This window comes from Oreochromis aureus, linkage group 1, assembly GCF_013358895.1.
Source record: "Oreochromis aureus strain Israel breed Guangdong linkage group 1, ZZ_aureus, whole genome shotgun sequence".
NCBI lineage: Eukaryota > Metazoa > Chordata > Actinopteri > Cichliformes > Cichlidae > Oreochromis > Oreochromis aureus.
The window spans coordinates 2,935,657-2,962,839 of NC_052942.1; the positions used below are offsets into that span (position 1 = coordinate 2,935,657).

Consider the following 27,183-nt stretch of genomic DNA (forward strand, 5'->3'; position numbering starts at 1 on the left):
CTTTAAAGCTCCCAATTCCAGCACTTTCTGTTTGCCTCTGCTCGCACTCGTTCTTCCTCACCCACAGCACCACCCCCCACCCCCCAATCCAACCTCAGCCCACATACATGACAATGTCTGTGCAGCATCCCTCTGCTCCCACTTGACATGTCCTTTGTCAGAATGCAACACACATGCACAAGTGAGACCAAACTCCCACACTCACACACACAAGCTATCACACAGTGACAGCTGTCAGTTAGCCCTGGGGTATCATGGCAACAGCTAGATGTGGTGGGAAATGAGATTCGTCCAATAGAAGGACAGGCCAGTGCTGTCTAAACAGTGTCGCCACGGGGCTCCAACATACATTATCACAAGACCTGAAATCTACCGTGTATACCGTGTCGTGCTGATTGACAGATCTGCGGATCGTTAAAGGCTGGCAGTGATTTCAATTATGGCGGTGAAATATGTGACAGCTGCTGAAAACGCTCAACAAAATGAAACCATAAACAGAAAATGAACTCTCAGGGCAAAATGAGCCAAGATGGAGAAAAGAGGTGTGCACAGCTGCAAAAATATTAGTAGTAGTTTTATCTGGTTAAGAATCTTTTCAGCTTAAGCAAACATAGAGAACTTCATCTCATTAAGAAATCACATTGCTGTGAAAAACTCCTAGGCTAACACTGCAAAGTAAATCAAATTATACCTCAGCAAAGATTTGCTCTGTGAGTTTGATGCAATTATGAAGTTCCCTTAATTTGATTTGAATCGAATTACTTCAGATGTAAAGGAAACGTTTCCGTATATAAACAGCCCTCGAGCCAACAGAACACAAATAAACAAAACCAAAAAATGAGATACCGAAATGCAGAGAAAAAATAAATGACATTCAAATAAAATACACACGAAATGTTACGTAAGAGAAACTACACTCACCAGACATTTTATTAGCTGCTCTGGTTTGGGCCCCTTTTGGTCTTCAAAGCTGCTTTAATACATTATAGAATAGATTCAACAGAGTGCTGGAAATGTTTGTCAGAGGGTTTGGTCCATTTTGAAATGATAACGTCATGTAGCTGCTTCAGATTTGATGCAAATTTCCTGTTCCATTACACTCCAAAAGTGCTCTGACCACTTTGGAATACTTTATAGCAGAGATGTCCAACTCCAGGCCTCGAGGGCCGATGTCCTGCAGGTTTTAGATGTGTCCTTGATCCAACACAGCTGATTCAAATGGCTGAATGACCTCCTCAACATGTCCTGAAGTTCTCCAGAAGCCTGGTAATGAACTAATCATGTGATTCAGGTGTGCTGACCCAGGGTGAGATCTAAAACCTGCAGGACACCGGGCCTTGAGGCCTGGAGTTGGACACCCCTGCTTTATAGTATCAGTGTAGTGTTTGGTACAGGGCAGGATGGGCCCGTGTTTTCCTGTTGTTTATGCCAAAATTTGACCTTATAATCCAAATGTCACAGCAGAAGTCAAGGCTCATAATACTATGTAACATTTTTCCAGAGTGGAACCCAGTGAGATCTTCTGCTGCCGCAGCCCATGCTTCATAGTTTGATGTGTTCAGAGATGCCCTTCTACCTTTCCATTTGTTTGAAGTAGTCTGCCCATTCTTCTTGATGATCCACTTTGCAATAGATCATCAATTTCTGTCTGGAACCAACAACCATGTCCAGTGTTGGGAAGGTTACTTTTAAAATGTATTCCAATACAGATTACAGATTACATGCCCCAAAATGTATTTTGTAACGTATTCCGTTACGTTACTCAATGAGAGTAACGTATTCTGAATACTTTGGATTACTTAATATATTATCATGCTTTTTACAACTACATGAATGTCCTATTGCTGTGATTTATTACTGTTACTGAAGGTCCGCGGCTCCGAACCGTAGTAAAGGGATCTCTGGCTAACGCGTTGGGTTCGTGTCGGGCTCATAGCCGAAAAATAGCTTTACTTTGTTGTTTGGGTCAACTTTGCTTGCGAGAGACAGAGAGAGGCGTTGAAAGGCTCCAACAGAACTTATTGAGTCTTAATTAGTTGTCTTAAGTCAGTTGAGTCTTAATAGCTTACTTACAACTGGGCTCGTCAGGCACTCTTCTTGGCTGCTGTGGTTATTATTATATTTACATGCTTCCAGCTCCCGTTTCTGCTCGATGACAGCTCGGACTTTTCTACTGTCTTTTTCTCCCTCCCTCGCTCACAGACACATAACGGGTATGGCAGTCCATTCTCCCCGCAGCACGGACTACACTGCCCATGATGCTACATTCTTTAGAGCTATGCCTGTAGCATTCTGCCTATTAGCTTTGCACAACAACAACAACAAAAAGGCGCTCTCTCACCCAGGAAACACAGTCGCAGAGAGAGCGCGTCACCCTGTAACCATGGCAACCGTAACGCTGCTGCCTGGAACAACAGAACGTAGCTGTCAAACAAACCCAAACAGTCCTGACCCGCCACAGTATGAAACAGGAAAATACCGCCGTGTAATCCATTTATTTCAACAAAGTAACTGTATTCTAAATACCACCTTTTTAAACGGTAACTGTAACGGAATACAGTTACTCATATTTTGTATTTTAAATACGTAACGGCGGTACATGTATTCCGTTACTCCCCAACACTGTCCATGTCACATTCAGAGTCACCTAAATCATTTTTCTGCCTTGTGATGCTCAGTTTGAACTTCAGTGGGTCTTGACCGTGCGTACGTGCCTAATTGTAATAAGATGCTGTCTTGTGATTTGTTGATTTTAAATTTGTATTAACAAGTAACTGAATAATTAAAAAATAAATTATTATACCATTTTACTTAAACTGCCTTCTCATTTAATCTACAAAAAAACCCGATATACTACCTTAATTGTGACATTTAGCATTAAGGTGTTGCAGTTTATGGAAAAAAAAAATCTTTTTTTTCCTGTCCTGTCTGGCACTGCAGCAATCAGAATTTTTGTCTGAAGGCCAAGAAAAATTCCCAACAGATTTATTTTGCCAAATGGATCATTACAGCTTTTGCCATACTGGTCCACTTGATCGCTATAGTTTGTTCGATCTTTATTGTTTCTTTATTTATTTATTTTACTTTTGAGTTATTAGATTTGAAGCAGACAGGACCGGGGGTTAGGAAAGAGAAAGATGAAGAAAAGAGAAGTTAGAAAGAGGCTCAACAAAAGGATAGGGAAGGAAAAACAGAGGGGAAGAGACAGAGAGAAAAAGAAAGAAGAAAATAAGCAAAAAGAGAACAACACAGCAGGGAAACCACAGCAAAAACCAACATAAGCGCCAGCCAAGGAAGATAGTGTGTGTTTGTGAACACCCTGTGTGCGTGAGTGCGCTTGTATTCACAAGGTTTCTCCATGTAACTATCTAATAATAGGCATGGGGAGCCATAACCCCATCCCCCAGGACATGAAGCAGGCATGGAAGAGATCCAGGCCCCAGACATCTAGAAGCCCCCTAGAGCACGAAAGCCCAAGAAGGCCTATGGAAGGGGCAAATGCGCCATCCACCTAGAAAAGAGCTGAGGACAGCCCCAGATGGGGGGGGGGTGTCACCCAGCAGCCACGGTGCAGAAGCCACAGGGAGCTGTGGCAACGTGCCCGCAGGCTCCACCGGCAGCTGGCTACACCAGAGCTGGCTGAGCCCCGGGCCCAGAGACCCGAGATCCAAGGGGCCTCCATACCCCAGAAGGAGCCTGACCAAGCCATGGGAACGGGCCCTGCCAAGCAGCTGCCAGGAGCGAGCCAGTACACACCCGAGCACCCAGCCCCAAACACAGAGAACCACCAAGGCACCGACAAGTGAGGGCATCAGCCACTGGCAGGGAGTGTGGTGGGGGGAGATAGGCTCCCACACCTGAGGGGGCCTATGATGGTCCCAAAGAGGTGAAGTCTAAGACCCGACCTGACACATAAAGATAGACAAAGAGGCACACACAGACACAAACATGCATTCCCAACCTCATGTACACATATACAGATACTCAGCACTCGCCCAACATGGAGACAAACAGAAATGAACACTGTACACACACTTACACTCCCCAGACATTCTCTATACCCCCAGGTCCAGTACCCCTTCCCTGCAGCCAGCTCCTCCACTGACCCCGGTAGACACTCCCATTTCCCGGAATCCACCAAGGCCAGGGGGCCCAGGTCCATCCAGACTGGAGCCCCTAGCAGCAGCACCACCAAGCCCCAGAGAGCCCGGGCAGCCTGCCCAGAGAAAAACTACACCAACCCCAACATTCAATCAATCCCCAGACTACATAAGACAATAGTTACCCCAGTTGAGCTCATCCTCCACCTGCAGAGTGGACTCCTCAAGAGCAGAGACCCCCTGCAAAGAATGGTGGACTGTCAATTGCACCGAGTTCCTGCTGTATCGAGCCTTTCCATATTTCTTCATTTAGGCCAAAGTTGAGGTCGCCCCCAAGAACAAGTCAGCAATCCAGGTGTTCAGAGAGTGCATTTAAAAAAAACATGGAAGAATGAGGGGTCATCAACATTTGGGCCATATATACTTACAATACATAGCTTTTTGTTAAGTATAGATAATGTAATGATTAGGAATCTACCCTCTGGATCTATAACTTTGTTGAATACTGTAAAATTAATATTTTTATGTATTAAAAATATTGCATACTGACAGCTCTTGCCACAGTGGTGTTGAAATTCATTACCACAGATGATACTGGTAAGCGGACCCTGGAGGTCTTGCTGTAAAGACTGACTGATCGCAAAGTTATAATAAGCTTCTATCTGGAGATAGAGGCCAGAGACATCAAGACCAGGAAGCTCCTGACCATGCATGGAGGGTTTCACCCCAAATCCAGCACCCTGAGACTGTATGATAAGCAGAAGGAAGGAGGCCAGGGAGTGGTGAGTGTCAGCACCACAGTCCAGGATGAGACAACATCAACAAATACATCAGGAAGATGGCCCCAACCAACCACGTGCTAAGTGAATACCCAAGGCAGCAGAAACCCAAGAATGAGGAGCAAGAGTAGGAAATGTCATGGAAGGTTAGCCCTGCACGGTATGTACCACCGGCAGATAGCGGAGGTGGCTGATATCCAGAAATCCTACCAGTGGCTGGACAAAGCTGGACTGAAAGACAGCACAGAGGCACTAATCATGGCAGCACAAGAACAAGCTTTGAGTACAAGATCCATAGAGGCTGGGGTCTATCACACCAGGCAAGACCCCAGGTGCAGGCTGTGTAAAGATGCCCCAGAGACAATCCAGCACATAACAGCTGGGTGCAAGATGCAACCAGGCAGGGCATACATGGAACGCCATAACCAAGTGGCCAGCATTGTGTACAGGAACATCTGTGCCGAGTATAACCTGGAAGTCCCGAGGTCAAAATGGGAGATGCCCCCAAGGGTGGTGGAGAATGACCGAGCTAAGATCCTGTTGGACTTCCAGATACAGACGGACAAAATGGTGGTGGCTAACCAACCGGACATAGTGGTGGTAGACAAACAGAAGAAGACGGCCATAGTGATCGATGTAGCGATACCAAATGACAGCAACATCAGGAAGAAGGAAAATGAGAAGCTAGAGAAATACTAAGGGCTCAGAGAAGAGCTTGAGAAGATGTGGAGGGTGAAGGTAACGGTGGTCCCAGTGGTAACTGGAGCACTAGGTCCAGTGTAGGGATGGGTATTGATAAGATTTTCACGATTCTGATAACATTTTCGATTCTTTATCGATTCTCTTATCAATTCTTTTTAAAAAAGGAGAACACACAGGTCGATTAGCTTAGAACAGGGGTGTCCAAACTTTTTTCACTGAGGGCCACATACATAAAAATATAGGAGGGGCGGGGCCACTTACTAGAAATTAGGTATATAACCTTAACTGTAGCGTATTAAAGTTAGAAAAATCATTTAAAAGTGGTCAAATATGTTATATTGTTGAATATAATTAAAGACAAAACTGCCTTCATCACAGCTTTCCATAGATGGATCTTTATTGATTTCTTCAGAAAAAGCTTTGGTAGCTCATTCTCAGAACAGCAGCCTCAGATTTCTTCTTAGACAGAAGATTTACAGCACAGAGAAAAAACAATAAAGGGGAAAATGGGACGGGTACATTTCAAGCTTGTTATTTAAGTTCTTAGGCTTAGCAACACACCTATTAACGTTCGTTTGAAACGGTTATCAACATTAACAGACTGAACTGGACTTAATAACATGAGTCCATATAATTTTAGTGAATTATTCTGGTGAGTATCAGCTGCGCTGGGTATGTAAATCGGGCCATCCAGCCGCGGTGCTGATCGTACGCCACTCGTGCCAAAAATCCGGACAAATGTCACCTGATCAAGGAGCAGATCTGCATCAGATGAGATCAGCTGACTTTGCGTGTGCGTGCGCTGTGCACAGCGGTGTGTACTCTGTGTGTTAACAAGAAAAACGCATATAAGAAAGTGGAGCGCAAAAGCAGGGTAGTGACAGAATTGATGCGCATTATTGATATTTGAAGCATGTGTACCTGCACATGCATGCTTATTAACACACGGGTACTGTGGAATATATTTTTTACTCACCTAAAGTGCTCGTGCTCTCGTCCACTCCCCGAAAAAAACATTAGCAGCTGTGCGGTGTCTGTGGCATCGGTGCTCTCATCGCATGCGATGGAGTAAAAATCAAAAGCACAGCTTTATCAGACAGTTGCAGTTTAATGTTGGCTGACGAGTCTTCAATGCGTCGAACAACTGTGTTTCTGGACATGCTGACGTTGTTGAAGTCCTGCACTTTTTCCGGGCACATTATTTCGGTGACTTTAACGAGGCCGTGTTTTATGAGGTCTCATCTGAAAAAGGCTCGCCATGTCTTGCGATGAGTTGGGCGACCTCATAGCTGCTATTGGAGCCTTTTCCTGGACAATTTGAGCACGAAACAAATACTGTTGCTGACCCCGCAGGATAGCTACCCTTTGCTTTAATTTCTGCTCTTGCTCAGCACCAGTGTAGGATGCATAGGCCTGATGTTTGGTTTCATAATGATGTCGTACATTATACTCTTTCATAACTGCCACAGTTTCAGTGCAGATCAAACAGACACACTTCCCCTTGAATTCTTTGAAGAAATATTCACTCTCCCACCGTGTCTGAAATTTTCTGCACTCACTTTCGACCTTTCGCTTCTTTGGTTCTGCCATGTTTGGTAACTTGGGGGTAAATTTCTTCTGTGATTGTCCTTATTGGTGGAGCAACTGCCTTGATCAACAGTAGCTCCCCCTGGTGTTAAAACTAAGAAGTGCAATACACTCAAGCAAAAGTTGAAGTGCGGGCCATTTTCTATTCTATTTATAAAATTACTTGAGGGGCCGGACTTTGGACACCCCTGGCTTAGAACTTTGTTTTATATCTTCTCTTTGAACAAGATAGAAATTTAGGAGTAACATGGCCTTACAAACCCAACAGTGAGCTCTTAAGAGATCCACAGCCTACGGCTCTTCAATGGGGTGTCACAGGGTCCCCAGGAAAAAAAATTGTAAATGTAAAATAATAAAATAAATATTCTTCTGTAGCAATAACAAAGTATAACATAAATTATTCTGTAGCAATTACACAAGAATATCCAGTAATGTCCCTGCCTACAATTAAACACATTCACTTACCGGAAATCGGGGCATCTGCTGTGGCACATGGGTGCAAGCCTTTGACCACAAACTTAGTCACTGCTCGGTGACATTCGTCTATCCTGGCCTGAAAGGAGACGCTAACGGTAGACTGCAGCGAGAACTGCCAGCATCTGAGCCAGCCAGACTCTGTCTGTCTCATCATGGTCACCTAAATGCACAGTAATGGCAGGTTTTGTAATAAGGCCGATCGCGCTAACATAATATGCACTGTTAGCTGATTATTTACCTGCCGCATTAACGGGAGAGGACGTGCAAACGTTACCGCTGCTGCTGCTGGGTTGAGATTCACGAGTCCGGAGTGGAATTAAAAACACGACATTCATTTAAGTTCATCGCGTGTTTTGTGAGCAAATGCTTTTGCATATTCGTAGTGTTTCCTCCTGTAAATGAAATATCTACTTTGCAAGTATTGCAAGTTGCCCTGTTGTCATCCGTTCTCGTAAAGTATAACCAAACTTTTGAGCGTTTGAGCCGCTTAGGCGCCCTGCCAGGTAAATGCCGCTCCACAACGTGGTGACGTCATTCGGGCGACTGGAATCGATAAGGGAATCGTTTGCAAAAATGGCAAACAATTCCAAGGAATTGAAACAGTGGGAACCGGTTCTCAACAAGAACCGGGATTCGATACCCATCCCGGGGTGGCTGTAGCTCAGGAGGTAGAGCAGGTTACCTATTAATCGGAAGGTTGGTGGTTCGATCCTTGGCTCCTCCAGTCTGCATGTCAAGTATCCTTGGGCAAGATACTAACCCCAAGTTGGTCTCCGATGCATCCATCGGAGTGTGAATGTAGTTAGAAAAAGCACTAAGTTCAGATAAAGTGCTGGTGTGATTGGGTGAATGTGATATGTTGTATAGAGTGCTTTGAGTACTCCGGGAGAGTAGAAAAGCGCTATATAAGAATCAGTCCATTTATCCCTAGTTCAGTGTCTCCCAAGCTAGACGAGATCCCAGGAACAACATCGGAGATCTCTGTTCAGAGAACCGCAGTCGTAGGAACAGTCAAGATACTGCGCAGGACCCTCAAGCTCCCAGGCCTCTGGTAGAGGACCCGAGTTTGAAGGATAGACCGCCCGCAGGGGCGAGCGGGGAATTTTTTTCTATGTCAGTTTTGTTTATTCAAAATCTCTAGCCTATTGTGTTGTTTGACATGAGTTTATTGACAGACAATTAACTTGGCTCCTGCTAACTGTTAATCAAAGCTCTGTTCAAAGCTCACAGGCAGTTTTTATGTTGTCTTTCATTTTAATGGAAACTGACAGGGTGCAGTGTGCTTAAGTGTTGTTTAAGCTTGTCCTGGTCCTCCTGATAGTTGAAACCCAGTGCATTCAGCAAAGCAGGCTTAGAGGCATAAGTGTGCACACAGTTCAGTCTCCTACTTCTGTGATGTGTCGATGCTGGTATTGAATGACACAGAAAAATCAGTCCATATTTATGAATCCTCCCTACAGTAAGAATGATCTTCAACACTGATGTTTGTAGCGCTTTTAAAGGCACTCAGTGGAATTTGTTTTTTTTTATTGTGAATAAAGACGTGTATATGAAATAGATGTAACAAGTGTGTTAAATGGTCACTTGTTCACTCACTCACTACTCCCATTTGTAGTCAAACGTCACAGCAAATTATCAGCAAATTGAGGTTAAAGACTCCCATTTATCATTATTATTTTTTGGCTGAATGACTACAGTTTTTACTGTAGAACCAATGTACATAGTAGTTCATACTACTATGTAGCAGTGCTACATAAATGAACCAGCTTCATGGCAGATGAACATTTGTGCTGCGTTAACATCTCCTTCTGCTGCCCCCAGTAGGCAATAAAATGATATAAAAACGTGGGGCATCAACCATCAGAGGTCCAAGTGATCATCAGTGATAACCCTAACCCAAGTGACCAAGATTCTTACGTCACATTAGCAGAGAGGGCTGTCTGTCTGGAAGGGCCTACTGCTGCATGTTTTCTTTTCACTCTTTACCCACCCTCTTGCCCTCTCCCTCTTCTCCTCTCTCCCATGGTCTCAGGTGATCATCCAATAATAGCACAAATTATGCACAGCTGGTATTAATCAACACTGTCTAATTAGCACCTCAAAGCCACGTGGGTAATTGCCAAAAAAAAGAAAAAAAGGGAAAACATGGCTGACAGTTTTTCCTTCTCAGTGGGCCTGCTGATTTTGGAGACCAGGATTTAATTCTGAATTGACTTAGTAGGAAATGGTTCCTTCACATCACCAACAAGTACAGATTTAGCACCGTCCCACAGCAGCAAATCGTTCTGATTAGCATTTTCTGCAGTGCACAAGAATTTGGAACATGAGTGTGAGACTTTTTCAATTCTCACAATAAGAGCATCTGCTTTGATGACACAGCATTTAATAGAACAGTAGCTATAAACTATGATTCTCCAAACTGACGTTAGAGAGCAAACACACGCTCTCACATTGTCTCTCTCAGCACCATGGACAGCAATTCAGTCAGAGGTCGGGGAATGGACACGTAAACTCTTCTTCAGTCAGGCTACCACAAGCTAAAAAGAGCAGAATCTTCACTAAAGTAACATAAAGACTGAAAACTATCATCTCCATACAGTATGCAAATGAGAAGCCCATCAACCACAGGTCATTACAGACTGGCACGACAGGGTCACCGTACCACAAGCATACTCATTCAGCATTTACAGTGGACAATCGCACATATATTACAATATGAGTGGATATTCCAACATATGATCAAAAACACAAAGACAGCACTCCTCACCCATCAGAACATCTTTCGTTATTGGCAGCATGAGTCCAAAGTCCCAGTGCTCATCTTGCTCTCTTCTTTCGTTACTTTGTTGAGCACCACTTTTTTGCTTTGGTTTGGTAAATAAAATGAAGCTGAGCATAAAACTACTCAATAAGACACTTGTGGAAAAACAGATAGCTGGTGTGCCCAGGTTTGCACTCATGACAGCGTCAGGTAGTTTAGTAATAGATTTCCTAGCACCTCATCAGCCATCAAAACATTGTGGAACACTTAATCAATATAATGATTGGGAAAAAAATCCATTACTAAGGAAAAAGTACACTGCATGAATAAAGTTAGACTTTGGTTCTCAGATAAAACTGTGACATTAACATATAATGAAACTCTTATAATCTGTTCAGTTTTAAATAGATGCAGTTTGATACTGTAGTTCTGTTTATTAATATCACATAACTCGAGAAGAGCAAATTCATTACAGTTACATAACACAGACAACAGCAAAAACGCCTTTGGTTGCTGTCTTTTTATAAATATATTATTCATTATTTCTAAGAAGTAAATATTGTAATGAGACTTGAGTTGTTTTAGCTAGATACTCATGAATAAAAATATCATGCACTGTACTTGGTTAGGGTGACTGTTTCTACAATACATAAAGGTTTTGTAACTAGACTTGTAGTCAAGACCGCCTAAACCAAGACCAAGACCAGAGGGTATCGAGACCAAGACAAGACAAAGTTGAGACGAGACCGAGACAAAAAAGTCTTTAAACTGCAGCCAGATGCTGCTACGTTTACGGGTCTCAGGCATATTTATGTGTTTTTGCGATGCACTCGCACAGCCCTCCTCACCGCTGTCTACTGTCTCACTCGCTTACTGAGAGGACAGACGCACGCTCCACCTGACTGTCGCGTCTCTCACCCTCTCTGTTTTTCACTTAATGATATTGGATTGGAGCATAGCTGAGCCACTGTGTGAGAGCTGAGCAGCCAAAGGAAATTAAGTGAGGAGCCGGCTCTCGCTCAATGGGAGTCGACTCTTCTGATTCACTACAAAGCGCTCTCTAAGCACGGCTCTTAGAGCTGATGCTTTTGCGCACGACACATTATCAAACGTTACGTTGTGTGTCATGGATACTGTTGACTCCAAATCTCCCGACCACTATGTCAATCTGAGACAGCAAGACCAAGACAAGACCAAGACCACATAAAAGTGGTCTCAAGACCGGTCTTGGTCTCAAGACATCCAACTCTATTTGTAACTTATTTTGGACTCTTGGATTCATGCAGCAGTCTGAAAGAGAAGACGACACTCATACACCGTGCTTAGTATGTCTGGCGCGTTTGGGTCGTCCTCTTTTATGCCTGTTAGATTTAGGATGTGTGTTAAACACCACTCACACAATTACAGTGCTGTGAAAAAGTTCCTATTTTTTGCATATTTGTCACACTTTTTCACATAGAGCTAGAGAGACTAAGATATTTTTTTCACCTAAATTTAAACATTTCATTTTGTCTAATATTAAAATGTGTTTTATGATCTAAAATATTTACTAGTGAAAAATATGCAGAAAGCTAAGACATCAGGAAGGGGGCAAATACGTTTTCACAGCACTGCGTTAATCATCGACAGTGAGCTCAAGTTGTTCTGTGATGCATTTCCAAAGTACTCAGTCATCTTGCATAGTGCAGGATGTCAGCTGTCAAGTGTTTTAAACTGCTGTGTCTGAATACTACAGTATCAGCCTCTCCGTGGTATACACAGTATTTCAGGACACTTACAGTGCACAGTTGCAGTTTTGTCCATGGCTTTCCCTTGGAAAAATGTGTGAGTACTCTCAGTAGGTATTGAATGGGGTTAGCTCTCCAAAGGCCCATGAAGGTTTGAAGAGGAGTACAGTCTACAGGACAAGGTGACCCACTTACTTGAAAAAACTATTTCCTTCCTCTCTCTCAATCTATCACTCCGGCACTCCAGTTCCTTCTTTCTTTTTTATCTCCTAGTTTTTTCTTTCACTGTGGTTTGATCCTATAGCCTGTCCTTCACTCCTACCCTCTCACATGGTGAGCAAGTGCAAGATGCTAAAATGAAAACACCTATCATAACTGTTTTTTGTTCTTGTAATCTAAAGTCTACTTTACATAATTTTACAGCTTCATTCACCTCAATTAGGCAAGTAAAATAGTCAATAGTAGTATCATACTTTTATTTCCCTTTTCTGCTTTGTGGATGTGGTTACCAAGGTTGCCCACTAAGTGGCACTGTGTTATCATGTCAGACACATCTACCAGCACCAACCACTCTTCTCTCTATGGTCCCATCTCCTCACATATAAATGCTGCCTTTTTTGTGCATTCAAATTTAACAACCAGTGCAGAATAGTGATATCTCTGCAGGAGCCGATTGTTCAAATGTCACGCTGATACGCACATCAAAGATTTTTAGCTGTCTTAATTTAGCAGTTTGATATTATTCCTCTGTACTACTGCCAAATCCTGGCTAGCTCTCTGTGTGGTCTTTAGCGAGTCTGGCCTCCTACCTGGAAGCCACTGCCGCTCCGTGGGTCAGAGCCAGCCCACATTCTGCCCCACTTACCAGTGTGGGACACACGCCAGCTGCTTTCTCAATGTCGCCTCTGCCGTTATTGTTTATGTGTTTGTAATGTAACCTCCGGTGATTTGTTCATACTTTCGAGCATGTATTTAAAATATTGTTTACCTCTTAACCTTTAGTGTTTCTCCTAAAGTAGCTTTTAAATGATAGTGGGCACGTTTTTCCACGGTGCGCCATCTGTATGTTTCCCTGTTTTCCTGTGTTGCAAATACTGAAGTGACATTCGAGTTACTTGCTGACATGAGTCTTTTTACAACTGTACCATTATATCAGTTGGGAATCTCTAGACCGCCTCTGCATAATTTAAATCACATGCATTTTCACATGTGAGTTTTTTAGTGTTTTTAACTAAAGAAACAACATGTGTGATGTAATACATCACGAGGACCACAATTTCCTGCATATCTGTAGAATTAGGTCTGTCTGTCATTATACCCACTTCATATATACCTTTTTTTTTTCTTTCTTCCAGCCCCAGCAGTCATGGAGAGGCAGTTGGAACCAGAAGGAAGCTGTACAGTGCAGTTCCAGGAAGACACTTCGTAGTGGTTCGTTCGTATACAGCCCAGGCCGAGGGGGAGATTAACCTCTACAAGGGCGACAGGGTCAAAGGTGAGATGGGGAATTTCCACACTAACATAGATGGAGTTTATTTCTGAAGTTAGTATTTCAACCATCTGAACAAATACACTGCAAATACACAAGCTGCTTCTCTCTGTAGTTTGGCACATGGCCTGTGTTGCTAGCAATTGTACATTTGGCCTGTTTTGGAGGACTAATGTTAATGTTCAACAACGAAAAACTTGGATATGGAGAAAGAGAAAATGATGAGAAGAGAGGAAGAGGGGAGATCTGTACAGGATTTGCTGTTGGTTGGTTATTCTTGAACGGTTTGATGTTGTTAAAGCTTATGTTTAAGCTGAGTGTATAGAAATATTGTTTTAAAATAACATGGCAGGTTTACTGTTCCACAGAGATTTCCGTTGTCTCCTTTCAGTGTGTTGTCACAAAAGTCACAAAAGCCGGTAAACATAAGAGCAAGCAGCAGTACAGCCTGACTGCAAAGAAAAGTCCAACATGATGCAAATTATTAAATGAGTTATTCTGAATTTGTGATTGTTTCCATCCAAGAACAGCCGGCCTGTCATATCAGACTCTAAGCTCCAGATACACATGCACCCTTACACCCACTGAAGCATGTGTGAAACTGCAACTTAAGCAGTGGTGGAAGACATACGACCACTGCTGGGTCAGTCTGAAGTAAGATCACTGTATTTCTTAAATTAGTGACTGTGGCTTTTATTTACCTCACCTGTAGTACCCCTGTATTTGAAGCAGGCTTATTTTACAGTCAGACTTTTAATGCTAATTCCTTTTGTCTGAGATCCATAAGTGAGCATACTTAATCCAAACACTGTTATACAGTCAGTAGTTAAGAGAGATGGGCGAAAAATGTTTAAGCTAATATCAAAGTTTTGCTATGGCACACATTATCAGTAGATGGAGAGCAGTTCTTTTATAACAGGCCAAGTGAAATCTATGCAACAGCCTGAACAGACTGTTACTACAGGCCGGCCTTTATTTCTTCATGTGGACGTGTACATGTTCCTGGACATTCAGCGAAGCACAATGTTTAACATCGGTTTGAGTCCCACTGACACGAGCAACACCAGCTAAAACTACAATAACTTGAATTATTTTATATTTTTACATTTATATGTTGTTTTTCATGTTTTGGCTGCTGTAAATCAACAAGTTTTAACAACAAGTAATTTTCCAAATTTGGGGATAAAAGAAGTATTTCATATATTAAATGTATTTATTTTACTTAAAGTATTATCATCAGAGTTTATGAATAATAAATGTTTGTATTAACATTACTGATAGATTAAAGTAGGTTTATTATGCTTGACCTTATTTTCTCTTATATATACTGTGTTCTGAAAAAAAATCATTAGCCCCTTTTTAATTTAATTTTTTAATACTTGTCAAACTTGCACATTTATCATTAGTTTTTTCATATTAACAAAGATAATGAAATTATGATTTAATTATGAAATTTCCCCCTTGTGGGACTAATAAAGGTATATCAATCAATCAATCAATCAATCAATCAATAATTTAAGTTATCAGCACTGTGTCTTCTGTCCCACTGGTGGATGCTCATATTAAACATTATGAGTCAGCTGTGGCTGAAGTGGTGAAGTGGGTCATAGCAATGGACAGCTCCTCCTGTCCATGTGTTCAACTATCCTTGGGAAAAATACCGAGAATCTGATGGATGCAACTTATCCCGTTACATCCATCAGAGTGTCCGTATGTGTGTGTGTGAATGTTAGATAAACGTGCTGAGGTGTAGATAAAAGCATGTGTAATACTGTCAATTGCACTTGGAGTAGAAAATACATACGCTCAAAATGAGTAGAAGGGGGCCATATAATATAAAATATTACCAATAAAATAATGCTGTAAAACATGTTATTAATGCAATTATAATGATGCAGGTTATATGGCAGCAATAAAAGAATTTCTGAATCTCCACAGTACCAATCAATTTAAACATGGCCAGAGTCTGAACTTAGCCAAAAATAAGTAAATAAATACGTAAAAGCAAGCTTCATCTTTAATATGGTCGTCTTAGGCTCTGGCTTTGAGCACAGAAGCTCCACCCACCTGCTTGTATCTTCTGCTGTGTAGAGCAGAGCTAAGTCTTACTCAATAAGAGACCAAGAATAAAACTGATGGAGCTGGAATTTAATATACAATGAACCATGCGTTGTATAATTTAATTGTTTGGAAATAACTACAAATGTTAAATATTATGAGAATTTTAACTCCTTTATATACGACTGAGGTGCAGAGTAGAGGTTACAATCCACCACCGATCCTAACTGAACAAATGTTGAATTCTAAAAATGAAAAGAGACAAGAAAAACAACCGATTGCTTTATTTTTAAATTGAGTCTGAGACAGCTGGAAACAGCAAATTACCATATCTGATGAAAATGACTTCATCAGATTCGGTGCATCTGTATTTAGACTCCACAGAGTGGAGATGCAGGGGACTAACATCATCTTCATCTGCACATGTTAAGTCAGACGCTTCATCTCTGTGGTTTGCATGAATGAGCACAAAATGCATTATTTAGTAAGCAATCACACAGGATGTGTACCAGCCCAACACATCAATGTTTAAAGCCACTACTAATGTTTGCATGGAATACTGTGACCTTTTAAACCAGCAACTTCTCTACTTTTAAATGTCAAGAGAAAGTATTTGTCTACAATAATCAAAGATCCATATTTAGTTTTACAAAGCTTTGGTTTTATTGCAAACTCATCCTGTGGAGCCAAACTTTCTTCAAGTGAAATAACTTTATTTTAATGCACAAGAACTCTATAATATTTATACTTGATGGGTTCGTCTAGCCATTTAAAATCGTCGAGTTCTAAGTTTGAATATTTAATTGATCCAAACTGTGACTGTACAAACGTCCTGAATTAGTTCATTCATTCAGTCATTCTCTAAATCTCACAAAAAGACTGTAGGCAGAGCTGGAGGTGGCAGGGTTGAAGATTTTTACATTTTCATTGGGAGCGACCAGAATGGGCAAGATTAGGAATGATTACATCAGAGGGACAGCTGAGATTCAGTGGTTTGGAGACAAAGGCTGAGATGGTTTGGACATGTGCAGAAGAGGGACAGTGGAAGCATTTGGGAAAGGGTGATGAAGATGGAGCTGCCAGCAAGAGGAAACGAGAAAGAACCGTATATTTAATTCACTTGGCAAAATGGACGGCAACCAAAAGGTGACAGAAAGGTGGAGGAGAGAGGGAGACAATAAGATAAGATAATAAGATAGCAAAATAAAAAAAAAAAAAAAAAAGGTCAGTCAAAACGCAGACATGTCCACACACAAGTCTCTGCATAAGTCTGTATAAGCACATACCTTTGGTGTCTTTGCTTTAAATGGATTAAATGATCTGAGGGTACTATTATCTGTACTGTAAAAAGTATGTCCCTTTTTCACTGTCCTCTAACCACTTTCCTAATTTTCTCTCTCCTTCCCCCGGTCCAGTTCTGAGCATCGGAGAGGGGGGTTTCTGGGAGGGCAGTGCCCATGGCCAGGTGGGCTGGTTTCCAGCCGACTGCGTGGAGGAGATCCCAGCCAAAGCCACAGAGGAGAGGAACTGTAAGTCTAATCACCTGGGGCTGCGTGTTGGTTGGAGATGGAATCAATATGTAGGACATGTTCTGTTTGCCATCATGCATGTTTTTGGGGAGAGAAGGAGGTTAGTTATAAAGAACAAAAGCTGAGGCTAAATGCTGTGGATTCCTGAGGCAGTGTAATGGCACGTGGCTCCCCCCCACCCGAGGTCTTGGCTGCATGTGTCTCTGCTTCTCTGTCTACTAGCATCTCTGTCTCTTACTATCTCCTCAGGCAATGGCGTACAACGCTTAGCGCTACATTGCCCTGCTAACTCAGCTGTGATCTGATGTCCTCTGGGTGCGAGCTAATGAACATATTGTGCCATGCTCCATCCGCCGTAAATTTCCAGTGTTTCTTCGTCCCTACTTTTACTTTGTGTGTGTAGTGAATGGCCTCAGTATGTCTATGAGATGACGCTGGCTTTTTTGTCTTTATGTCTGACCTCTTTTCCTGTGTTCCATGATTGATTTCATCCTGTGATTTTCTGCCTATTAATAACATGATCACCCCGACCCCCCTCTCAACCCCTACTCTCAATCTCCCATGGTCCTAGGAGTATGTCAGCAGATAGAGGCAGATGGGAAGCAACTTGTTCTCCTCTTGCTGTGCTGTGGCTGTTTGCCTTCTTCTGTATGGCTTTTTTTTAAAGCTTAACCCAAGGCCATTGGCAGAGGAAGCTTTTCTCACACTGTGCCACATTTAAATTGCCCCCGGCTCTGCCTGTGAAGAAAGCCAGAGAAAAAATGGGAGCACAGTATGGTGGCTTGCAAAGACCCACTGGGAGGTGGCCAAGGCCATTGGTCACCTCTGTGTATACGCATGTGCTGAAATTAAGGGACACTGAATGCCTGCATGAAGCCTAATAGTTGGGGTTGATTGGGGCCTTCAGAGAAATACATTCTTAGGCCGGAGTGATTACCATTTCACAAGTCATCACAGAGGTCTCTAAAGTGAATCTGAGCCAAAGTACAGCATCTATCCATCTTTCCAGCTTTGCTCAAAGGCACCAAAAGATACCAATTACCAATCAATAAGCAAATCAAATCAAAGAGTACAAGAAATTTTTTGCTTAGAGTTAATTAGCTTAGCTTAGTTTAGTTTAGCGCTGAGACCAGAGTCAAAGGGAAATAATCAATCTGGCAGTGCAAGCTTATTATTTGGTATTTACTTGCAACTCTAAGTCAACACCAGTTTGCTTGGTACCCTCCCACTCTTCATCTGATTGTTATTTCACCTGCCTTCTCTACGAGTTGCTAAATTTAGCCTGACAGTTAAAAAATGACCTACTACACAGATACAGATACAGATAGACAGCTGGCTTTTTCAAATGTAAGGTTTTACACAATGTTTAACCCTTGTATGGTGTTCGTATTTTTGTTACTCAGCCAGTGTTCATGGGTCTGGTGGACCCGCTAGAGTTTTGGCTTTCCAATTAACACTATCAAACAATTTTATGTTAAATTACTCAACAGATGTTTACTTTATCCCAATTACGAGCCATGTGAACAGCAAACATGGTTAATTTTTTCCTTTTACCTTTGTTCATCACATTTATGAATTAATGTGCTTCTCGTTTTTTGTCAGTACAATGTTATAAAAAAAATAAAATCAGTTCTAATCAAGTGTACATATCCTTATACCATATTTTGCAGGTTTTGATGGTATATACTGCCTAAAGGGGCAACGGCCTCTAAATGGCATGGGTCTCACAGACCCGAACACCATACAAGGGTTAAAACAACGCTTCATTTCATTGAGGTTTGTTGGCATTTGTTTATGCACCGCTCTCTCAAGGATACACCACAACATTTCATCGGGTTGAGCTCTGGACTGTGATTGGGCTTCTGCGACACACCGATTAGTTTCTTTTTCAGTCATTCTGTGTTGCTTTTGAGACCTTTTAGCCTCCTTCATTTTGTCAGACAGGTTTTATTTAAGTGATTTCTTGACATAACAGGTCTGACAATAATGAGACACAAGTACAGGTAGTGAAACCGAGCTCAGCTTTCCCAAAAGTCCAAAGTAACTCTTTTTCACATAAGGCCAGTTAGGCTTGGATACATTTTTTTCTCTTAATAAATGGGTAGCACTTTATAATAATGTCAGACTATTACGTATTATTAAGGCATTAGAAAGTGCTTAATTCATCATTTATATATTAATTTATTACTTTGTGTGCCATTTATAAATACAGCTCTATTGTTCTGATTATGATTATTACTAGCAGTGATGTAGTATCAGTGATAGCGGTACATGAGGTAACAGTAACAGATGGATAAACATATCTGCATTTATACATTCCCTAAAACCTTACTAACACTAATAGTGTGACATAATTAAAGGGGTCACCAGTATATGAAATCATAATTTTGTATTTGTTTTGGCCAATCTTTGTCTAATATAACATTTTTTTTGATGATCTGAAACATGTAAATCTGACAAATACGTAAAAAACTGGCTGCAGAATTTTGTTTTGAATATATCCTCTATGAGGGTTGAAACGAGAATCTAATCTTTCTCCATCTGTCGTCTGTGTCACCACTCGACTTTGGTTGCTATGATGTTGTTTTGTTGCTTTGCTTTTTAGGTATCAGACTAGTAAAATGTTACAATTCCAACCAACCAAACTGAAGCTCAAACCTCTGACTTCTTGGACAGTCTGAATGACTCAGCAAGTCATAAAATTTGTCAGTTTCATTTAAAATTGCCCCAAACACCACCAACACGGTACATGGCTCCAGTTCACTGACTGAAGTTGGCAGGGATGAAGTCAGACATCAAACAGCTAACTGTGCCAGCACACCAAACTTTAAGCCTAAATGCTAAATCATAGTTACAGTGGTAGAGGTGGTGAGTGAAGTTCTAGTATTTTATTAGTCTGTTTCTGTCATTAATTGCCAGATATTAGATTTCAGCATGCTTTAAGTGGTGTATTGTCGAGAAGCTGAAAAGTTTACAGGCCTCTGGAAACAGATGTAATGCAGTTAAAAGGTCTGAAATAGAGTGCAGAGTCATCCACAACTGGGCTTTATTTAAAATCACTTCTAAAACCAACCGTGTGTCAGACGAGGTGCGATGTGCTCCTTTTTTCATGTACAGGTGAACTCACGGCTCCTGCGTTTGAGCGCTTGCAAGGGTTTTTGCTTAAGTGCACTAAAGACAACAACACACAGACACAGGATGTGCAAGAAGTGCCAGATGGATGATGGTGATTATATAAAAACGCGAAGTGAAATCGCAAATCAAATCACATAATCTGAGAGAAAGCAAACTCTTTAAGTCGACAGCTTAAAACAGGGACTTCCCCTGTAATTTCATGTCACAGTGTAGGTAATGATGTTGTCACCAAATAAAGCTGTGCTGAGTCTCTTTGGATAAATGTGAGGTATGCCAATTCCCCCGTCTCATTTTCACATTTCTACCTCACAGACTAGGTTAAGAAAAAGAAAACATTTGCAGAAACAGCTTACAGAAAAACAATATAAATGTAGTCAAGGAAAAAGATGTTTTCTGTTCTTAATGGTAATGCACAAGCATGCATTAATACACATGTACACACACACAGACACACACACACACCGACTCTTGATCTGTGGCCATAGAAACCAGCTGGCCCGAGTCAGACAGCAGTTGCTATGGAGTGTGACTATGTTGTAGATTTGCTCCTCCCTCTTTCTCTGCTTTCCTCCATGATTTTTTTTCTTAACACTGCTTTATTGATCTTCCTCTTTCTTTTCTGTATAAACACAGTTAATCTCTTATCAGCTAATCACCTACTTCCAGCCACATTTTCCCTCTTCCAATTTGACAATGTGGACATACAGTCGGGGTGGGGGTGGTGGTGGTGGTGGTGGGGGGGGTGTTCCTGTAAAGATGACAAGATCTAAGCCGGATCAGAGGAGATGGAGTTTCTGTGAAAGTGTGACAGCTGGTGTGAGAGAGAGTGTGTGAAGGAAGGAAAGAGACAGAGAGAGAGAAGGGGGAGGAGACGCTGCTGAGAGAGTAAGACAGCTTTACTCAAGAGGTCGCCTGTGTGTCCACAATACTTCTTTTTTAAATCAAGCTCTTTTAAAGCTCTTTTTCAACACCATTTTCTAAAGTCCACTAAAATAGAGTGTAGAGGTTAATGCACACCTTCCACAAGTGTGAATATGAATAATAGACCTGACAGAGAAAGCATTTCTAACAGGTTAAGGTTTGTGTTTCTTAATGATAGCATTCGATAAAATGTTTCCTGTTTTATCTTCTGTGCATCCACTATGTAACACACTGCTTTTGAATTTCTACATTTATCGTTCAGCTCTTATATTAGTGCATGCATTAGCCAATATTGCCACCCTCTGGAACTCCAGAAAATCTATTTTTTCAACTGTAGCCTGTATGTGCTGCCTGCTGTCAACTGCTTTTAGTTCTTATGCATTGCAAACCAAAAACTGTTAACTGAACTTGAAAAGTTAAGAAAGCTTGCTGCCTTCATTTAGTTAAGTGAACAATTTTCATAATTTTATTACTATCTAAAGTACATATTCAGACACCTGAGCTATATTCAGTTAATTTCTCATTGACTTCTAAAAGATTAAGTGAATTTAAAAATAATAAGCCAATATAATCCTTTTTATGATACGCGGTACATTTATGGCAATTACGCTCTTCAAATATGTATTCGAAACTTTCACCACCGCAGGGCAGCACTTTACCAGAAAATATTAATGTTGCTGCCCACCCCTGTAGTAAGAAACAAGACAGTGCAATAGAGTTGTCACGATATTAGAATGTCAAACCCGGGAAAATACTAATGTGCAATTTTGATTTAATTCAATTCAGTTTACTTTTATTTATATAGCACCAAATCACAACAGCCACCTCAAGGTGCTTTATATTGTAAGGCAAAGAATCACAATAATACAGAGAAACCACAGCAAACGGCCTCCTTTGAGCAAGCACCTTTTGTAAAAGGGAAGAAACCTCCAGGCTTAGGGAAAGGCGGCCATCTGCCCTGACCAGGTGGGGGTGAGCGGAGAAAGACGGGACAAGAGACACGCTGTGGAAGAGAACCAGAGATTAATAATATCTCATAACTGAATGCCGAGTGGTGAATTAACACATGAGAGAGGATAAAGGTGGGAGAAGGAGAAACATTCAGTGCATCATGGAAAGCTCCTAGAAGCCTAAGTCTATTGTTGTAACTAAGGGGGATTCATGGTCACATGATCCAGCCCTAACTATATGCTTTATTACAAAGGAAAGTCTTAAACCTAATCTTAAAAGTAGAGAAAGTATCTGTCTGCTGAATTTAAGCTGGGAGCTGGTTTCAGAGAAGAGGGGCCTGAAAGCTGAAGGCTCGGCCTCCCATTCTACTTTTAAATAGCCTAGGAATGGTGATATGGAACAATAAGGTCTTTAAGATGAGATGGGCCCTGAATAATCAAGACCTTGTATGTGAGGAGAAGGATTTTAAATTTGCTACTGGATGTAACCAGGAGCAAGTGAAGCCGGAGCCATTATAAGGACAAATCTCCTCTTTCTTTCTGTCCCCTGTCAGCATTCTCACAGAAGCATTTTGGGTCAACTGAAAGCTTTTCAGCGAGTTTTTAGGACATCCTCATAATAACGAGATACAGTAGTCCAGCCTTGAAGTAATAAATGCATCAACTAGTTTTTCAGCATCACTCTGAGACAGGATATTTCTAATTTTAGAGATGTTGCACACATGGAAGAAATAATTAAGAAGCAGAAAGTTAGCGGCCATCCAGGTCTTTATGTCTTTAAGACATTCCTGCAGTTTAACTAATCGGTGTGTGTTACCTGGCTTCATGGACAGATAGAGCTGCGTGTCATCTGCATAGCAGTGAAAATTTATAGAATAGAATAGAATTCAACTTTATTGTCATTGCACATGCACAGGTACAGGGCAACGAAATGCAGTTTGCATCCATCCAGAAGTGCTTTAGTGATATAGATATATTACAATATATATTAGTAATAATATAGATATGCAAGTATATTACAGAAATGGGTCTATTGTGGTATGTTATAATGTACACGGTATGAAGTATGTTGTGAATATTCTATAACTATAGGTATGTATAGGCTGTAGTGAGTACAAGCTATGTACAGGATATGAACAGGATATAAATATGAAAAACTATACAGAATATGAAATAAATAACTTTACAGAAATATGAGATATACAGTTATACAGAAATGTGAACTATGCAAGTTGTAAACAGTTGTAAGGTTAAAACTTATTGTATGTACAGAATGATTATTTACACAGAGCTATACAGTAGTGTAGTTAAGATAAGTGAGATATGTGGATAATTTCTACAGAGGCTATATAAAGTGCTAGTGGTTGTGAGTGGTGGTTCAGTCCATGTTATTATTGTGTGTTTGAGGGTACAGTTGTCCATTGTGTGTGGGTGTAGGTGGTTGTGGGTGTGTGTATGTTCAGTCCATGAGTTTAACGTGGGTCAGATGTCAGGAGGCAGAGTTCAGGAGTCTGACAGCTGTGGGGAAGAAGCTGTTCCGGTACCTGGTGGTCTTAGTCCGGAGGCTCCTGTAGCGCCTCCCAGAGGGCAGGAGGGTGAAGAGTCCATGTGATGGGTGACTGAGGTCTCTGATGATTTTCCCAGCCCTTTTCAGACACCGCTTCCTGTAGATGTCTTTTATGGCAGGAAGTGGTGCTCCGGCGATGCGCTGGGCAGTTTTCACGACCCTCTGCAACGCCTTCCGGTCCGAGGCAGAGCAGTTCCGCACCAGACTGTTATACAGTTGGTCAGGATGCTCTCGATGGTGCAGCGATAGAAGTTCACCAGGATGTCTGAGGAAAGGTGGTTCTTCCTCAGAGTCCTCAAGAAGAAGAGGCGTTGGTGAGCCTTCTTGACCAGCTTGGAGCAGTTGGTCGTCCAGGTGAGATCCTCGGAGATGTGGACTCCCAGGAACTTGAAGCTGCTCACAAGCTCCACAGACGTCCCCTTAATGTGGATGGGTGGATGTGGGTCAGCATTCCTCCTGTAGTCCACGATGAGCTCCTTGGTCTTCTCGGTGTTCTTCTATGCTATGTCTTCTAATGATGCTGCCTAGGGGAAGCATGTATAATGTAAATAGAATTGGTCCTAGCACTGAACCCTGTGGAACACCATAATTGACCTTAGTGTGTGAAGAGGACTCTCCATTTACTTGAACAAATTGGAGTCTATTAGATAGATAAGATACAAACCACTGCAGTGCAGTACCTGTAATACCTACAGCATGTTCTAGTCGCTCTAATAGGATATTATGGTCGACTGTATCGAACGCAGCACTGAGGTCTAGCAGGACAAGCACAGAGATGAGTCCACTGTCAGAGGCCATAAGAAGATCATTTGTAACCTTCACTAAAGCTGTTTCTGTGCTGTGATGAGCTCTGAAACCTGACTGAAACTCTTCAAATAAGCCATTCCTCTGCAGATGATCTGTTAGCTGTTTGACAACTACTCTTTCAAGGATGTTTGATATGAAAGGAAGGTTGGAGATTGGCCTATAATTAGCTAAGACTGCTGGGTCTAGAGATGCTTTTTGAGTAAAGGTTTAACTACAGCCACCTTGAAGGCCTGTGGTACATAGCTGATTATTAGAGATAGGTTGATCATATTTAAGATTGAAGAATTAATTAATGGCAGGACTTCTTTGAGCAGTTTTGTAGGAATGGGGTCTAAAAGACACGTTGATGGTTTGGAGGAATTAATTATTGAAGTTAACTCAGAAAGATCAATTGGAGAAAAAGAGTCTAAATGAATATCAATGGTACTGAAAGCAGCTGTAGATAATGTTACATCTGTGAGATGATTATTTTTCTCTAACGGTTAAAATTTTATTTGCAAAGAAGTTCAAGAGATGTTCTAGCTTTATGGAGGGCTTTTGATTTTCAAGATTCAAGATTCAAGAGCTTTATTGTCAATACAGCAGTATACACAGTATACAGTGTACCGAAGTGCTGTTTAACCCCAAGTCCCCCATGGTGCATTTATAATTATTTAAAAGATATATCTCCAAGAGAAATATAACTAGAAATTACAAATAAATAACATGCCAAATTTCAGTAAAATTAAGGGATAAAAAGTTACTAACTACTAATTACTAACTATACAATACTATAATAATAACTATACAATACTAACTGTACGATAAACAAAGACAGGACAGAGACAATACAAAGTGGATTGTGAGTGATATTGAATACCAGGTTCAAGTTACTGTCAGGATATTATAGACGAGACATGACAAAGACATGTGCAAGATGCAAAATGTGTAGTATAGTTTAGATGTGTGTTCATTAACTATGTGACTGAGTGTGCAATTTTGACCCTATCCCTGTCCTAACACCAAGAGAAGCAATGGTGAAGAAGTCATATTCAAATAACTTAACTTGTTTAGTTTCAACAATTTGTTCCAGTTATAGGTTTGATTTAACATAATACATATTTAAGATTAATAACTTAATTATTGTAAATTATGAATAAAGTTTTAAAAAATGACTTTGGATAAAGTGTGGTATTAGTTATGTTACAATAAAGAAGATGTGAAAACTGTGTTCACAATGAAAAATTAAACCAGTCACTTCCTGGATTTTAAAGCTGAGCTCACAGCTACAACAAAACAAGAAACACAAATTATTGTTAAAGTAGAAAAAACAAAGTTTAACATCTTGTCCATATCTCCCTGCAGACTCTCTCTCATCCATCACTCACAGTCAACACTCGTCTTCAGGACTAAAACTCTCTTCTCTGGCTGTCCTCTGTATTTTACTCTTTATTTGCTTGGACTGTTCTCCACATTCTGGACTTTATGCACAGTTCAGGTAAAGGTTCCCCGCTGCTCTGTACAGCCAGCAACACACCCAGTTCTCCATGTTTCCATGCAGTAATTGTGGCTCATGTGTCAGTATTAAATCCAGGACGTGTTCAGCCTGCAATAATTATTCCGCTTGTATCTCACTAAGGTCCAAGCTACTACGTTAATGATAACAGCTGGCTGATGTGGCTGTCGGGTAATTGCTAATAGTTAAATGGTGTTCACGTGCACGCAGGCCAGGTTAACATGTGTGATAACAGGTTAATACTTCAGTGTTTTTGAAATGGGAGCTTTACTGAACTGAAATTTCACCTAAAGTGTTGTTCAGTCGTATGAACATTAACTACTTCATCTGTAGAGAGTCTGTCTGCATGTGCTGTGTGAAGTTGTGTGCCAGCTGAAGGAAACCAAGATGCCGCTGTTGGTACTGATATTGTTACCAAGTATCTTAAATATCATTTATCATTTGTTAGCATCAATTAATATCTGAGTATAGATTTTCTGGACAGACCTACAGTGCAATATTTGGTCAGAGATCCTCACTTCACAGTTTGATAGACAGATATACAGCACTAACTGAGCTAAATGCATAAAGTGGCATGATGGTTAGCACTGGTTCCTCACAGAAAGGTCTCCACAACTCCACCATCTGGTCAGGACCCTTCTCTGTGGAGTTTGCATGTTCTCCCTGTGTCTGCATGGGTTCTCTTCAAGTACTCCTCTCCCACTTTTCTAAAATATCCCCTGATTCTAAATTGCATATAGGTGCGAATGTCTGTCTCTCTGCGTTAGCCCTGTAACAGACTGTAACGATCTGTGCCAGGTGCACCCTGGGATAGCTGAGATTTTAACTGATTTGCATCTTTCTTATGAATACTGCTTGCTTATTGTATTTATGTGGTGTTAAATACGTATATCCAACATACAGAGACCTCCTGTGACCCTGTGAGTTACAACAGTGTATCTATTAGCAAGAAGGAGCATGGCTGATCAGACATTGCTGACTATGTCTTATTTTCTGTAATCTATTACCAACTGGAATTGTTTACTCTTAAATCTTACTGTCACCTTAATGAAAGAATTCTTTTAACCCAAACTGCAGTATTTTCCCACAAGTCATTTTT

The 27,183-nt window shown here is 41.2% G+C and overlaps 1 protein-coding gene across 1 annotated transcript in view; it reads left to right on the forward strand.

The window, feature by feature from the left end:
* Positions 1-27,183, forward strand: part of shank2b (SH3 and multiple ankyrin repeat domains 2b) — a 327,738-nt gene that overhangs the window by 207,887 nt on the left and 92,668 nt on the right. The window contains exons 12-13 of the mRNA XM_039619730.1: positions 13,489-13,628; positions 17,096-17,209. Of these exons, the coding sequence (XP_039475664.1) occupies positions 13,489-13,628; positions 17,096-17,209 (254 nt within the window). The remainder of the gene's footprint in view (positions 1-13,488; positions 13,629-17,095; positions 17,210-27,183) is intronic.